We start from the raw sequence: 17,335 nt of genomic DNA, 5'->3' as shown, positions 1-17,335 counted from the left end.
AAGACTTTTTTTTATTATTATAATTATTTGAAGCGTGAAATTACTTTTTTCTATGTTAACACGACTAGTTTGAAAGAATTCCACGCAGAACTGTGAGTGACATTGTCCCGAAGTCATTCATGAATAAGGCCCCAGATTTCGTTTTCTTGGATTGCATAACTGTTGTATATTTAAGGCATATTATTTACCAGCTAGTTTACTAGTTGATATTTACTAGTTGATAGGTTGCAGAGTGCAGGCCTGTTCAACTTAATAGATTTTCTCAAACTTTTCGTCAGTAATCACTCTGACATCTTCTTACTTTGTTAACAATACCACAACGTGTTCACAACACTAACAATAACACAACAACTTGTTCACAACACTAACAGTAACACAACGTGGCTTGTAGACCTCGCATTGAGAATTGCCATTCTAGACTATTACCTTAAAATGCGCAGATAACTGACCGAAAATTCTGGAACGTTTAAAGTACGAGCTTTCTTACAGTAGTCCCGTTTGGTCAAATTATCAAATATTGATCGTTTATTTTTCGCTTCTACAAGTTTCATTTAGTCTGCACAATTTTTGCGATATTGTAACTTTTCCTTAATATTATTAATAAGTTTCCTATTTTATGAATTAAGGCAGTCAAAAAAAAATAACCAAAACTATTTGAAAATGTAAAATTAAGATGGAGATCTTTATTGCTTTAAGTCGAAAGGAGTCAATATTTTGAGTGGTTCTTGAATGACTTTCATTCCACAAGATGCAAGAAAAAATAATTAAAAACAGATAAAAAGTGATAAAAGATAAAGTAAAATGTCTAAATACAAATTTGTGTCGTGGAACGTTTCGGACTCACGGTCTTCTTCAGGCAGTAAATACTGTTACGTAGAAAGTAGGCTTAGAAATGTTGAAGGCGTTACAGTATGTACAGACAGTTTCTAATACAAACGTTTTACCTGGAACACGTTTACAAAAAATATTGTTCAGCCTTTTCCATAAACTGTATAAAAAATTGTAAGAAAATGGAATATTAAAACAAAATAGTATTTTTTTTGTTTTATTTAGACGTGCTAATTTAAATCTTTACCGACCTTTATTAAATATTTCAAATATTTAAAGTTTCATAGTGGTTCGTAAAAACTGTGTGATGAAAGTAGGCATAAGAACTTTAGTGAATTAATATAAGTGGAAGAAAAGATAGTTTTGTAAGCTATATTTTTAACACTGTAATTTGTTAGCTAGAAGGCATAGAACACCTAGAAAATTATAAGAATGTCACATTAATTTTTTTTTTGGTTTTTTATATATTCGAAGCGAGATTATAAATACAACATAACTGGGAAGTGTGAATATTGTTTAAAAATATAAAGTTAACTAGCCCGTGTGTTAGCTATCACGGTTGCTTTGTACAAGCAAGTTGACCTGTTTTCCATTAATTAACATCATTTGTAACGTTGGCCTACAGCAATTTATAGTAGCTTACAAGTGTAGAAATTGTAGAAACGTTAAAGGAAGAAATAAAGTAGTTTATTATCGTTATACGGACTGGACGTTGAATTATTTTTTACCAATAATTTAAAATAACCTGCGAACGAAAGAACTATACTACTACTGTACTTGAGAAAACAGAATTTATCAAGAAAGGGTTTATCCTAAACAGGTGTTGGTTTTACTTCTTCCTTTTGTGCAATTATCTCATAACTGAAATCGAAAGTGGGAAATATGTTTGAAGTTAATAGATTGTTTAAAATATTTAAATAAATTTAAGTAAATAACAGAAAAGTGTCAAACTAAACAGGTACCGTTGTTCAAGAAATGTAAAGAGGATAAAATTCTTAGAAGGAGAGAAATGAAAGCTAAGTTTTCGAAAAACGAAACTTGAAAATTATTTATAGGAAATTACAACAAGACGTTATCCTGAAAAATACGTGCACCGAACTTTTGTAGAAATATGTCTACATCGTTTTACATTCTGTTTTTAAGTTCATTTAAACTATAATTTATATTAGATTCCGAGAAGAGCCATCTGTTTAACAAGAGCGAAGCTAAAATTCAACCTGATAGTGAGTATAGCTGAATATCATAAGCTGTTCGTCTCCGGGTGGGACAGCGTTAAGTTTATGGACTTGAGATGCTAAAATTCTGTTTTCAAAATATTTACGTAGAGTAGAATTGAGAGAAAAAAAAATGTGTTGTATTTTTTCTCTTTGATAAATCAATAAAGAAACTTGTGTTGTAAGCACACTACACCAAAGAAACGTTCAAACTTGCATCTTGTATCACTTCTTCCTCTTCCAATAAAAGTAGAATATTTATGTTTAATAACATTAAGCCTAATTCCAACACTTGTGTTGCACCATTACTTTAAAAGAAAATCAGTTTGTTTGTTTGTTTGAATTTCGCGCAAATTTACTCGAAGACTATCTACCCTAGTCACACCCAAGCTGGAAGTGATAGAACAGAGGGAAAGCAGCTAGTAACAACCACTCATTGCTAAGTAGCTTTGAATTCTTTATTGGTAGCTAGGGTTAGGTCATTTGTGGTAGCTCAGGTTAGCAGTAGGTGGCGTTGACTATCTGACTTCCATCTGTTCTTTAACTTGAAAGATAGAGATGGCTGACGCAGACATCCCTCGCGTAATATTCATGAAACAGAAAATTTTAAAATGGCTGATATAATAGTTTTACAAAATAGAGAGAACTTTGTCGACATTTTAACTTCCTCTTACAGCCATGTTATCCGTTCTTCAGTTTCACTTACAGACAAATCATAAAGGGAAAATATTACAGCTTTGTCTTGTAAGTGTAGAGTCAGGTAATCAACAGTGGTGATTTTCTTAATACATATGTACATAAGAATTTTTAAGTTACTTTTTATGAACCTAAATGGTACAGCACTGTTGGGGTCCACGATGGCTTATTTATTATTGACCTTTGAGAGCAAATCCTTCAGCAAGCAATACGAGTGCATTTGGGTATACACAGAACTTTAATTTAATTTGTATTCGCAAAGAGGGCCGAGACAAAACGGCAGTATGTTCCCATCTTATTTCATCAGTGTAGGTTTTATGTAGGCCAAGGATATTCTTTGAAGACAAGAGCTTAGTAATCAAGTTATGTGCATATAAATCTGATTTTGACAGTTATTATGCTGAAACCCAAAGAATAAACACGATTATTTATAGATTTGTGATTACTTTCAAGGTGGAACGAGATTGAAAGACCAGTGCAGACTGCATACAAGTGACTTGCACAAGTATTTGACTATGTCCATGAAACGATGATCAAAATGCGCATGTCATGACATATTTACAAATTTTATTAGACTTTGAAAGTATGGCATTAAACCTGATATCTAAACAAGTTTTTATTTTGTAATTTAAAAGGAAATTTTAAAATATATTTTTAACCTTCAATTTTCTGCATAACGTGACTTGTTTGTTGCCCATTTTAAATTTATCTTCTACCATTGTAATCTGACAGAAATGACATTTACGATGTAAAAAAAAAAAATTAGAAAGGATTAATAATTGCTTATAACACTACAAGGTTGGTTTGTTTAGAGACAGATTTGGAAATATTTCGTTATCATGTCACTGTAGTATTTGGCTCGACTAAGTAGTAACATTTTTTAACTAGGTTAGTTAGAACGTCCTTTAAATTATAGTGGTTGTAGGACATTCTGTTTCTTGTGCTTGTTAATATTTTTGCTTACAGTTCTTCCCGACTACATAGGATACGAGTCCACACGTTAATATTAAATTTCTTGTGTAAATTGTACTTATTGTTACAAGAGAAGATAAAATGAGAAATTAGATTAAAAAAAACTTGTATGGGAAAAAAATTCTGATTTCCGTCACAGCTCGCGCTGAGCGGAAAGCTGTATTCTCAAGACGACTGGTATGGGTATTAAAACTTTAATTAAAATAAAGTATTAATACCCACACAGAGCTTCCAGCTTGCTAGCTCTGAAATGGTCTGAGTGCAGTTTTACTCAGATCTGAAAAGTCTTGGCTGTAATAATAAATAACTTAATTATCTGTTACAATACGCAGTCATTATAGAAACAAAAACAAATCAGCTATTCATTGCTGAATTTGCTAGAGTTGGTGTTAGATATAGAAAACAATCAAATCTAGTTTTACTGAACAAACTTTATGTGGGAGTTCTAGGTGTTATACAAGTGAAGTGTGAAAACCAAGATGGAAAAGTAGTTTTATTCTTAACATAAACTAATTCAGAGCTCAGTTTGACTCAATAAAAGCTCCTTACAGTTACAACACATCTGTCGTAAAAATACATTATTAAAACCTGAATTTTTGTCTGGAATAGACTTGTAATGTTTAGTACAAAAATTACCAAATTTTATTAAGATACTCGAAGTAAGGTTAGAATTGTGCGTTGTTAGATGATTACGTTGCGGTTACAAAATTGGTTATTATTATATAATAATAATAAAGTAATTGTAGGCTTTAATCATTTGGTTGTTACGTAGGAACGTTTTTGTTCATTGTTTCCTTCACAGTGTTTAATATACTATATCTATATAAATTTTATTTGTATTAAGTGAATATAATGGACGAAATCAACACTATCTTTATCCTTAAGATAGAAACAAAAAATTGGTTAAACCTCGCTACGTGGTTGACAAGTTTAATTTGATTTAAACAACCATGTTGTTGTTTTTTTTAAATTTAAGGCTAGTTACTGATGCTTAATTTAAAAACTGGCTAACTATCTTCCGTTTTCTTTTTTTGTTATCTATTTTTCAAACTTTCAATTTCCCGATTCTACGTAGTTCCAAGAGTTTGTAGGAATGTTAACACCCATATAATTTAAAATGAAGTATTTAGGATATTCAACAAGGGATACCAATTTCGGTCTGCACAGTTTTACGTATAAAGTGCAAATTCATGTTGTTGTTATTCTTTATTGCTAGCTAATTATTCTGCTTTGTTACCGACTATGATTATGCTATGATACTGGAGCTAAGCCTACTGTTGTTACTTGTACGATACTGGAGTTAAGCCTACTGTTGTTACTTGTGTGAGAATGAAACTTAATGTGAAAATCCTATGTTGGAAGCCAGTAAAGAAAGGCAGATATTCAACGATAACATGCAAAGTAAAAAGTAAGTTACCCATCTGAAGAGTATTTGACCTGGTCCTTCAGGTTCCAAATTTTAATTCTGCTTGAAGAAAAATAGGGGAAAATATGAATGTATGTTTAGAAAACAGAATCTTGTTTATTTACAATTAGAAATAGTGTTAAGTTGTGCAGCACAAAAACTAAGTTCTAGTCTTCACTTATTAATGTTAGAAATAAACAAATAATTGACAGAATTATTCATATTTAAATCTTAATGGCTTTTCATTGTATTATTATTATAATGGTCCACGACATTTTAGGGAAGCAGAGAACTGTTTCCTGCTATCAAAAAGGTTGAGAAACGTTGACCTAGAGTTCAACACAGCCTAATATTTTTCAACAAACTATCCTATGTTGAATTATCTCTGTATTACGTAAGGAGTTAAGGCTTTCACTTTTACGTTCATTATGGGTTCCACAACTATGGCTGTTTAAACACAAAGCTCAACACACGACAGTCGGTATCGTGCACAATGTCGCATACGAAATTACTCGTAATTAAAAAAAAAAATCAAAATATGTTAATTTAGTGAAATGACTGATAATATATTCTAGATTGTTTATAATAAGCTAATTTTTATCTAAAATAAACCAGTACTTTCGATAACGTTAGAAAGCTAAGTCAAATTGCAGTGAATTTATAATGTCGTTTTAGCCTAATATTTCAATAACTGACACTGTTAAGGCCTTTTTTCAGTGAAAAATGATAAACTTTAAAGTCAACGTGTGTGAACATGATCGTTATAAGACAGACTCGATGTTCGCTTGTACTTAAGAGTATATTTATAGTTGCTTGTTGTATTTCGCGCAAAACAATTTGAGGGGTATCGATGCTAGTAGCCCTTAATTTTGAAGTGATAGACTACAGAAAAGATAGCTCGTCGAGAATATCTACTACCAACTCTTGTGCTGTTCTTTACCAATAAATAGTAAGATTGACTGTCACATTATAGTATTTCCATATCTGATATTTGGTGACGGCATTTGAACCTACAACCCACAGACTACGAGTCGAATGTGTCCTAAAGACCAGCCTCGTTGATGTTGTAAGTTCGGTCGGCTGGTAACAACGAATTCTGCTTAGCGCGCTACATTTATTAAGCCTACTTTAATAATATGGATACTTTATTTTACTATACACTAGAAGAAATAAATATTAAAAGCGATCACTAGTTGAAAGTTTTTTTATTCAAAATATATATTTGATACAAAAAATCCATCAATGCTTCACAGGTTTCAAAATATAGAATATTGTAACTCATTACATAACGAAGCAAGCTCACATTACTGACAAGTTACCAAACAAATGTTTTGTTATTTAGAATAATAACACTGACAAAAGAATTCGGAATCTAGTCTTTCCAGAATTGTGTGTGTTTTTTGTGCTTTTCTTTCCTTTTGTTATTGTTGTTAACAACTGTGGCTCAACGGTATATCTGCGGACTTAAAACGCTAAAATACGGGTTTCGATACCTGTGGTGGGCAGAGCACAGATATCCCATTGTGTAGCTTTATGCTTAATTCAAAACAACAACAACGTATAAAATGATTAAATTTTAACAACACTTACGCGCATAAGACAAACTGAAAATACTGTCCATATTATATGCCAAGTTCTGAGGGTAAAATGTTAACTCAAGATTGGTAATCGAACGTGCAAGACAATGTGTATTTATTTGTGAAGTGATTCGAGTCCATGTTTATTCACTATTGAAATTGAAGAGCTGAGCACTTTTTTAGAATTGATTGAGAAGACTTATTTAAAATGTAGTTTAGAGCAATAAAAACAAAATATAGGTCATCAGTGGTCAGTAACTGAATAAATAGTTGGAAAAGTATTTTTATCGCATCTTATAGGTCGAAACTTTGTATGCAAATCAAAACTTACCTAATATAAAAGTTGTTGTTGCTGTACATATGAATTAAACAAAAAACAGCATTGTGACAACTAAAATTAGTAAACCTGTGTTACGTGTTAAGCTGAATTTGAACCAGGTCACTTGCTGAATACTGTTACATTACTAACCACGTGATGATATGGAAGTTTTATGTTCTTATTTTTAAATACTCGTCAAGTAGTTTGTTTGTTTTGTCTTCAGTTTTCCGTGAATCAGCTTCATTTTAAACATTAACGTACATAAACATCTCAGTGACGTTTTTCTAACACAAAAAAACTGTGTTCAGTAACCGAAGCCAATTCCTACACGAAAAGTGTTTTTAAAAAATGAATACATGATAGCTCCTATTAAAACACACTTTTTGTTTTCTTCCAAGTGGGTGCTTAAACCTGGAAAAAAAATTTCAGATTAATCTACTTAAATAGTAGAAAAAACAACAAAAAACCATTTGCCCTCTGGTGGTAGGTCTGAGGGCTTATATCACTAAGACACAGGTTTTGATAATCGTGGTGAGAAGATAACAAAAGAAACAAATGAATTCTCGTTAGGGGTCGACTAAAAAGTGTATTTATTAAAGTGCAATAGGTATAATAAATTTTAAGAAGATATAAAGATAAGTGAAGAGCGATATTCGTAACCCAGCTGATTAGAATACTAAAGCAAATCGTAATACTACAAAAAGCAGTGTAAGACGAGAGGGAAGGCAGCTAGTCATCACCACCCACCGCCATCTTTTGAGCTGTTCTTTTACCAACGAATAGTAGGATTGACCGTGAAATTATAACGCCTCTCGGCTAAAAGAGGCGAACACATTTTTGACAGGGATTCGAACCCGCGACCCTCAGATTACAAGTCGAGTGCCTTGGTGGTTAGACTGCTAAATTAGGGACGGCTGGCACAAATTCTTGTGTGTAGCTTTGCGCGAAATTAAAAAACAAAGAACTTTACAAATGAACGAAATATTAAGTGACATAAGACAAGCTTAGTTTTAATAATAATAAATCAACATCAATAAACAAACAAAGTTTCAGTTACAGACTAGGTACACATTTTAAGTTATACATTTTAAAAGTGACTTTTTGTTGTGACCATTTGAATGTCAGAAAACAAACCATTTATATTGGTTCACTGAAACGATTTGTTTGTAGTATAAGCACAAAGCTATACAATGGACTATCTATGCCGATTCCACCACAGGTATCGAAACCCGGTTTTTAGCATTATAAGCCTTCAAACTTTCCGCTGAGCTACTGGACCCATTGGAACACGTCAGATGCGACAAATATACAACTTTTGTGAATAGCTGAATGTTGTTACGATTTTTTTTTTTAAATAGCTATTGCATGCAATCAGTAGCATGGTCAAGGATCAAACAAGAACAAATAATTTTAAATTCATAAAACGTTAACTGATCTCGAGGTTTGATGAAACCTAATTAAGACACCACGCGAGCGATCGACCGAAACGTTTTGCTATGCTATTTGGAACTGAACCATTTCTTATGAGGACAATTAACAACAGCAACAAAAAAAAAAAGGTAGGCTATTTTATGTAAAATGCAGAATATCGGGTAGATGGCAGCACTGTGTATCTAGGGATGGCTTGGACAGTTAATCGAAATGGTATTTTAAATATCTTCCCAGTCCCAGTAGGTCATCAGAAAATACTGTATAGTGTTTTCTTTTATAACAGTATCAATGTTATAACTGAGTCACAAGTTTTGGTAATGTAATGACTGAGTCGCACGTTCTGGTAATCTCTGTAAATATCATAACAGAAGTTTGCATTTCTTGTTCTCCTCTCCGTTTCTTTTTATCACATGATAACTCAAAAACCAAAAATAAATGACATTCACCTATTTCACTGAGATAACGTAGTTTCCGTTTTTATAAGTATTATTTTTTATTACAACTAGTCATTAATAATAATAATTCCAGTATAAACGATGTTAGGGCTTCCGATTCGTAATCTGAGAGTCGCGGGTTCAAATCCCCATCACACCAAACATGCAGGCCCTTTCAACAGGGGGGGCGTTATAAAGTGACGGTCAATCCCACTATTCATTGGATAAAGAGTAGCCCAAGATTTGGCGGTGAGTGGTGATGACTAACTTACACTGCAAAATTAGGGACGGCTAGCGCAGATAGCCCTCGTATTGCTTCGCGCGAAATTCTAAAACAAGCAAATAAATACTGAGACTTGGCCCTATGTTATTCGGAATCAACAAGTTAAGCCTAGTTTTTAGTTTAAGTAAGGCTCAAGTTATCTCAGTACAATATATAATAAAAAATAATTTGAAACGTTAAAAAGAAACAATATAACAATTATTACTTATAACCTGTAAAGAAAAAAAACGTATTAAAATACCTTCAACGTTAAGTTACGTAACACACGGTTTGGACTATATATAGAAACCAATCACAGTGTGAATAGATTGTATGTTGCGTTATTAGAACACAGCATGCATTTTTTCACAGTGTAACTAGAGTGATATCACATGACACACACTGTTTTCCTAACATTTCACAATTTGTTTTTGATGATATTTTGTTTTTCGTATGAGTGAACCATACAGCAAAGTTAAGTAAGCAGACAGAGTGAACTAATTGGTTATATAGTTTTTCATTGACTTGTGTATCTACTTTAGGTTTAAATCCAGTGAAGTCAGGTTAACTGTTATTTACGAGTAATTAAAACAGGTTTTATTTATAGAACTTGCAATCGGACAAACTAAATAAAACGATTTCATTATTACCAGAGGCCTGGCATGACCAGGTGCTTAAGGCACTCGACTCGTAATCTGAGGATCGCGGGTTCGAATTCCTCGTTACACCAAACATCCTCGCCCTTTCAACCGTGGGGGCATTATAACGTTACGATCAATCCCACTATTCGTTGGTAATATAGTAACCCAACAGTTGGCGGTGGGTGGTGATGACTAGCTGCCTTCCCTATAGTCTTACACTGCTAAATTAGGGACGGCTAGCGCAGATAGCCCTCGTGTAGTTTTGCGCGAAATTCAAAAAACAAATAAACAATTCATTATTACTTTTCAAGGGAGGTAATAAAAATTGTCCCAGTAATTTTAGACCCATTAGTTTCACATCTTCTGCGAGAAGTTTTGATAAGTGTGCTGTTGCTAGCGGAAGCGCAAATACGAATTTACGAAATATTTTTAGCAACATGAGGTTACAAAGAGGTTATCAGTTCATTCTACAGGTCACTGGGTTGGCCACATTTGAAATATTGTGTTCAGTCTTGGGCGCCCTATCTCATGAAAGACATTAAATTGTTTCAAATGGTTCAGAGAATGGTTGCTAGAAGAGTGCCTGGGATGGAGAGTTTGTCATACAAGATAAAGTTGAGATCTCTCAAACTGTTTTCTCAGTAATCAGTGATGACGATAATCTGTTTTCTCTTCGAAAAAGAAGAGTTAGAGAGTATCTGATCGATGTGTTTAATATTGTGAGAGAGTATCTGATCGATGTGTTTAATATTGTGAGAGAGTATCTGATCGATGTGTTTAATATTGTGAGAGAGTATCTGATCGATGTGTTTAATATTGTGAGAGAGTGTCTGATCGATGTGTTTAGATATTGTGTAATATTGTTTGAGAGTGTCTGATCGATGTGTTTAATATTGTGAGAGAGTGTCTGATCGATGTGTGTAATATTGTGAGAGAGTGTCTGATCGATGTGTGTAATATTGTGAGAGAGTGTCTGATCGATGTGTGTAATATTGTTTGAGAGTGTCTGATCGATGTGTGTAATATTGTTTGAGAGTGTCTGATCGATGTGTGTAATATTGATGTATCTGTTTTTTTCTTACCTAACAGTGACCATACTAGCACTAGTGACACAAGTACAAATTTTGTCAGATTATAAATAATTTTCAGCTAAGATAGTTTTATTTTTCTTATACGATGGTTCGCTTTTGAAGTATGTTACCTTCGGATGTTGTAGAGGTGGTTAATTTAAGTGAGTTTAAGAGGAAACTGTGAATGATAAGGACTTTTACTTAATAGTTTAGAGCCGAGATGGACCAATAGATCCATTGTTGTCACAAAACATTATGCTAAATCAGTAGACAACATTTAACTACCAAAACTATCTTTCACAGTGTATGCATTATAAAGAAGTTATAACAAAATAGAGAGAAACTAACTTGCAAATATTTTCGTTAAAGACCAGTCAAAAGTTTCTTTTAATGGTAAAATTTATATAAAAAATCTGTGGGCACATACTACGATGCTTTGTATAGTTCACCAAGAGTTCATGAAACAGATGTTTTTGGTCAGGCCAATAGTTTCCAATATTGGCACCTTTAAACATAAACTAGATGGATTATTATAGTGTAAGTATCAGACTGTCGGACCTTGTGCTCAGAACCAATTAACAAACGAATAAAGAACAGCGTCAGAGGTTATGCCGGGTTAATCTGACTCTGTTTTTTACAGGTAAAACAGAAACTTTGGCTAAATAATTGTGTAACGAGATTCGAGATGATTACGTACAGAAGATACGGTGATTACACGTCTGTGATTTCTAATGAACACGTCACAGTTTTCTTCTCGCTTGAAAAAAATAACATGCTAAGCTTTATTTCACTGTTGAACAACGCTGAAACTCACTGTGATCGATGATTGAGAGTCGAGAGTTTTTATAAGAAAATGTTTACGGAATTATATTTAAATTTCAAGAGTTTTATTCCATATTAGTAGAAGAAAAATGTAGACGGTACTTTCTTTTACAGAGCATAAAAAACTAGTTTATTTCTTTTAATAAAAAGTGTTTAAAAGGTTTTTGAAAGAAATCAACATCATTCATCTAAGGTCAAATGTTCCACAGTGACCTGTGACCCTTGTACTAATGTATTTAGCCACGTGTACAGAGTAGGTAGAACAAAAACATCCGTAATTTAATGTGGATATTGTGTTTAGACCAGAAAGTGGAATTCATTTTGTGTCAACTACAGTGCCTCGTCACACAGACTTTATTATATAAGTATTATGACCTCGTTGTATGACAGGTTATATTTTTTAACTATTCAAAACACTTCAAACACGAATTAAGGAACACTCGAAAAGAACGGTACACGTTCTGTCGCGTGCTTCACAGGAAGCACGAAACTGTGGTATTTCTGGTCAGAGTAGTCTGTTTTCAATGATTGGTCGGAGGATGGTTTATTCACCAATGCTTTAATAACTTTAATAGTATTAAGGCTGAAAATGTTGTAACGTGTTCTCTCTCTCTCTCTCTCTCTCTCTCTCTCTCACACACACACACACACACACACACACACACACACACACACACACACATCTTTTTAGCAGTTTCTTATGGACCAAATTACCAGTCACACCTTATCAGCTTATTTACTGGTTTTATGGACTAAGGTAATAATCAATGTTAATAGTTTGACAGAGGTGAACATGGGAATTATCTGAACGCGTTACTTTCTTCGATAGAAGATATGAAATGTTTAACAGGCTTCCATTCTGTAGCATATGTTATACATGGAAAAACAACCTGGAGCAGAGGTTTCCAAACTGTGGTCCGTGGACCCCTGGGATGCACAATAATACATCAGCTTTATTAAATTACCGTTTATTCAAAGAGTAACGAGTAATGTTAAGACATTATCAAACTAATTAGTACTATATATAAATCACAAATTATTTATCATAATTAACATAAAAATGAATTATGTAAATTCGTTACTTGGCATACCGTTGACTTACAGTTGGATTGACGCGTATAAAACCGAAGTATAGAGATAAGAAAGACGTAGAACTGGATTTTTGTTTAAAACTGTCGGACATTGAACCAGAAATTCACAAGACTGTTTCAGTAAACCCGTATCATCCTTCACATTTAAAGTAAATCGTAAAATTTGATGTTATTTCTTCATATTTAAATCTTTCATTGTTTTTCAAGCTCTAAAGGTAGTAAACTATGTATATTGATACACCAGTTACACCTAATAAAAACTATTTTGAATTGGAAATGGTCTGACTATACAGTAAACACGTTGAAGGGGGTCAGATCCTCCGGTTGGCAAATTTTGAAAACCCATGACCTGGAGGAAAATTATTAAAAGCATTCCTGTTTTCTGGATGTAAGCTACACACGTCAAAATATTCATAATGTAATACTCAACAGCTTTCCTTTTTGGGGGGCTTGGCACGATCAGATGGTTAGGGCACTCGACTAGCAACTTGAAGATCTCGGATTCTAATCCTGACTCCGAACGTGCTCACCCTTTCAACCGTTGGGACATTTTAATATGTCGGCAAATTCTACTAGTCGTTGGTAAAGAGTAGTCCAAGTGTTGGCGTTGGGTGGTGATGACTAGCTGCCTTCCCTCTAGTCTTACACTGCTAACTTTGGGACGGCTAGCGCAAATAGTCCCCCAGTAAACCTGTGTGAAATTCAAAACAAACAAAGCTCTCTCCTAAATGATGGTTATACATAGCTAACCATTCTGGGAAAATGTAATATTCAAGAACTCTCCAATTATTTCGTCCACGCCAACTATAAAAGAACATCAAGAAGATAGAATATAGCCACTAAGTAATCAAGTTAATAATACCAAAGTTTAACTTAAATTAAACCACTCATGTTAGAACAAGAACGTGAGTTAATATGCTTTACTATAATTCATTGTTGTATTGCTTAAACCAGAGAATTGGTATTAACTCCACTTGGGAAACAAGGTAAAATTCCTTCTGCTGGATACATCTTTCGTCCAACCATTAAATATCAAAACCATTACAGCAGTTTTGCATGGCGTGGATAAAATTTATCTTATCCTGCGAGGTCGTCTTCAACAAAGCACGGGCATCTATTACAGAGACTTCAAGTTGTTATGGCTCAGGAATCTTTCCTAAATACCGATGGTCAGTCACGACTCAGTAATTCGCTACTGAATAAATAGACGAAACTTGTGCGTTTTCCATATCCATTCGCTACCTTTTATCACAGACACACTGGGAAACTTAAGTTAAAAACGCTAGACGTACCCGTCTAATTGAATGTAGACGTTAAATAAGGGAAACCGGTTCACATATTCTGCTGTGGAACTTGTATCAACCACGAACATTTTAATTCCATTCTGGACTGTACAGGTTAAAAAAAACATGGACATTTTGTGAAAGGTGAATAAAAGCAAAACGTTGGTCGTATCCTTGATCATGAAAGTTGAATAAAACTTTGTTTATTAACATTTTCTGTACTTTGATAGTTCTGTGAGAAACTTAGTTTTATACACCTAATCTTGTGACGTTAATGTTGTAAATGTTCATTTAGTTACAACTATCTGTGAGAAACACAAATTTATAACATCTAAACCTGTGTCTTCAGAGTTATAAATGTTCATTTAGTTACAACTATCTGTGAGAAACACAAATTTATAACATCTAAACCTGCGTCTTCAGAGTTATAAATGTTCATTTAGTTACACCTATCTGTGGGAAACACAAATTTATAACATCTAAACCTGCGTCTTCAGAGTTATAAATGTTCATTTAGTTATTGTGAGAAACTTAGTTTCATACATCTAAACCTGCGTCTTCAGAGTTATAAATGTTCATTTAGTTACAACTATCTGTGAGAAACACAAATTTATAACATCTAAACCTGCGTCTTCAGAGTTATAAATGTTCATTTAGTTATTGTGAGAAACTTAGTTTCATACATCTAAACCTGTGTCTTCAGAGTTATAAATGTTCATTTAGTTATTGTGAGAAACTTAGTTTTATACATCTAAACCTGTGTCTTCAGAGTTATAAATGTTCATTTAGTTATTGTGTGTAACTTAGTTTCATACATCTAAACCTGCGTCTTCAGAGTTATAAATGTTCATTTAGTTACAACTATCTGTGAGAAACACAAATTTATAACATCTAAACCTGCGTCTTCAGAGTTATAAATTTAGTTATTGTGAGAAACTTAGTTTCATACATCTAAACCTGTGTCTTCAGAGTTATAAATGTTCATTTAGTTATTGTGAGAAACTTAGTTTCATACATCTAAACCTGTGTCTTCAGAGTTATAAATGTTCATTTAGTTACAACTATCTGTGAGAAACACAAATTTATAACATCTAAACCTGCGTCTTCAGAGTTATAAATGTTCATTTAGTTATTGTGAGAAACTTAGTTTCATACATCTAAACCTGTGTCTTCAGAGTTATAAATGTTCATTTAGTTACAACTATCTGTGAGAAACACAAATTTATAACATCTAAACCTGCGTCTTCAGAGTTATAAATGTTCATTTAGTTATTGTGAGAAACTTAGTTTCATACATCTAAACCTGTGTCTTCAGAGTTATAAATGTTCATTTAGTTATTGTAAGAAACTTAGTTTTATACATCTAAACCTGTGTCTTCAGAGCTATAAATGTTCATTTAGTTATTGTGAGAAACTAAGTTTCATACATCTAAACCTGTGTTTTCAGAGTTATAAATGTTCATTTAGTTATTGTGAGAAACTTAGTTTCATACACCTAAACCTGTGTTTTATTAAAGCGTTTTTAAAATTTCTTTTTTTCCAACAGACTCTCAAGGCTTTTTTACCTGACATGATTGAAGCTAACCATGGCCACCTGGTATCTATGGCTAGTATGGCTGGACTGTGTGGTGTGCCTAGGCTAACCGACTACTGTGCCAGCAAGTTTGCTTGTATTGGACTTGAAGAATCGCTTCGCATGGAACTGGACTCGGAAGGTCACACAGGAGTCCACTCGACAGTAGTGTGCCCTTTCTTCGTTAAGACAGGAATGTTTAATGGCGTTAGTGCCGGGCAAGTATAATTGTTTATTATTGGGTGAACGTCCTTCTCTAACCTTAGAGAACCATGGTTACAATTAATTATGTTTGTAATGAGACAATATTGTTTGGCCTATTATGCTTTTAAAATTACATTATTTATTTTACTCCGTTAGGGTTTTATCAAGTAAGATGAGTGTGAATAATAGTGTTTCATCTGCACTGTGTCCGCCATGTTCATTACCTACAACGAGTTTCGCTTAGTCCAGAACACATCAGGCTGCTTGGAACACAAAAAGCACTGTTATGACCGTAACACTAATTATATTGACTTTGTTACAACAACATTTGTTATGGTGTTAAACACCTTTTCCAAGCTGGAAAGGTGTGAATACATTATGTAACAAAATATTTACTTTTTCTTGTTCCTGGGCAAAAAATGTTATTTCCCATTTGCTTATGTCTAAAGTAAATGGAAAAGACCTGTTTATTTCTCTTCAAACTTTGCTTTTGTGACCTGAGTACTGAAATTTTCAAATTTACCTATTTTCCAGAACATTCCATGTAGATTCAGTGCTGAGTAGCTGATAGAGAATTTTCAAGAACCCTTTGGAATTTTCTAGAACTTTCCATAGTAATATAAATACAGGGTCTCGCCACTTCAGTTTAGTTTTAACTGCCGAAGTGAACACATAGACCTATCTGATTTTATCAGAGATGGCATCAAGAAGCTGCAAGCATTCTCCAAACGTCTTTTGCTATGTATGTGGCCAATTTATCAAGACAAGAGTGAAAAAGTACTCTGTGACAGCATTTGCCTTGATGTATGGTAAGTATGGCTGGGACGTTATTGGATACTTCAAAATGGTGGCATTCCTGATGGGTCTCCAAGGAAGCTTTACTAAGTTTCCTTCTTATCTTTGCCTTTGGGACAGCAGGGACACCGTAGCGCACTACAACAGGAAGCACTGGCCACAACGGACCGAGTTTTCTCTGGGGAAGCACAATGTCAATTGTGAGCCATCAGTGGACCACCAGAAGGTGTTGTCCCCACCATTGCACATAAAATTGGGCCTTATGAAACAATTCGTCACAGCTCTTGATAAGGAGTCTGTAGCCTTCAAGTACCTTCGAGACTTCTTCCCTAAGCTGTCTGATGCAAAGGTCAAAGCTCGTGTCTTATTTGGACCACAAATAAAGAAGATCCTGGAGTGCACAGAATTCCCCAAGAAGCTCAGTAGGAGGGAAAAACAAGCTTAGGGCAGCTTTGTTGCAGTGGTTCGGGGTTTCTTGGGCAATCACAAGGCCGAAAATTATGTGGAACTGGTTAAGGCTCTGGTGAAGAACTACGGCAAAACGTGCTGCAGGAGGTCCCTGAAAGTCCATGTCCTTGACGCTCATCTTGATAAATTCAAGCAGAACATCGGAGCATACTCAGAGGAGCAAGGCGAGCGCTTCCACCAAAATATTTTGGATTCTGAACACCGCTACCAAGGAGCGTATAACGAAAACATGATGGGAGACTATATTTGG

The 17,335-nt window shown here is 34.0% G+C and overlaps 1 protein-coding gene across 2 annotated transcripts in view; it reads left to right on the top strand.

The window, feature by feature from the left end:
* The window catches only part of LOC143246668 (epidermal retinol dehydrogenase 2-like), a 109,994-nt gene that overhangs the window by 40,366 nt on the left and 52,293 nt on the right, over positions 1–17,335 (top strand). For both annotated transcript variants that reach the window (XM_076493741.1, XM_076493742.1), the window contains exon 2: positions 15,592–15,836. In XM_076493741.1, the coding sequence (XP_076349856.1) occupies positions 15,592–15,836 (245 nt within the window). The remainder of the gene's footprint in view (positions 1–15,591; positions 15,837–17,335) is intronic.

This window comes from Tachypleus tridentatus, chromosome 3, assembly GCF_004210375.1.
Source record: "Tachypleus tridentatus isolate NWPU-2018 chromosome 3, ASM421037v1, whole genome shotgun sequence".
Taxonomy (NCBI): domain Eukaryota; kingdom Metazoa; phylum Arthropoda; class Merostomata; order Xiphosura; family Limulidae; genus Tachypleus; species Tachypleus tridentatus.
Note: the sequence above shows the minus strand (reverse complement) of the source record. Positions and strands in the feature narration are given on the sequence as shown.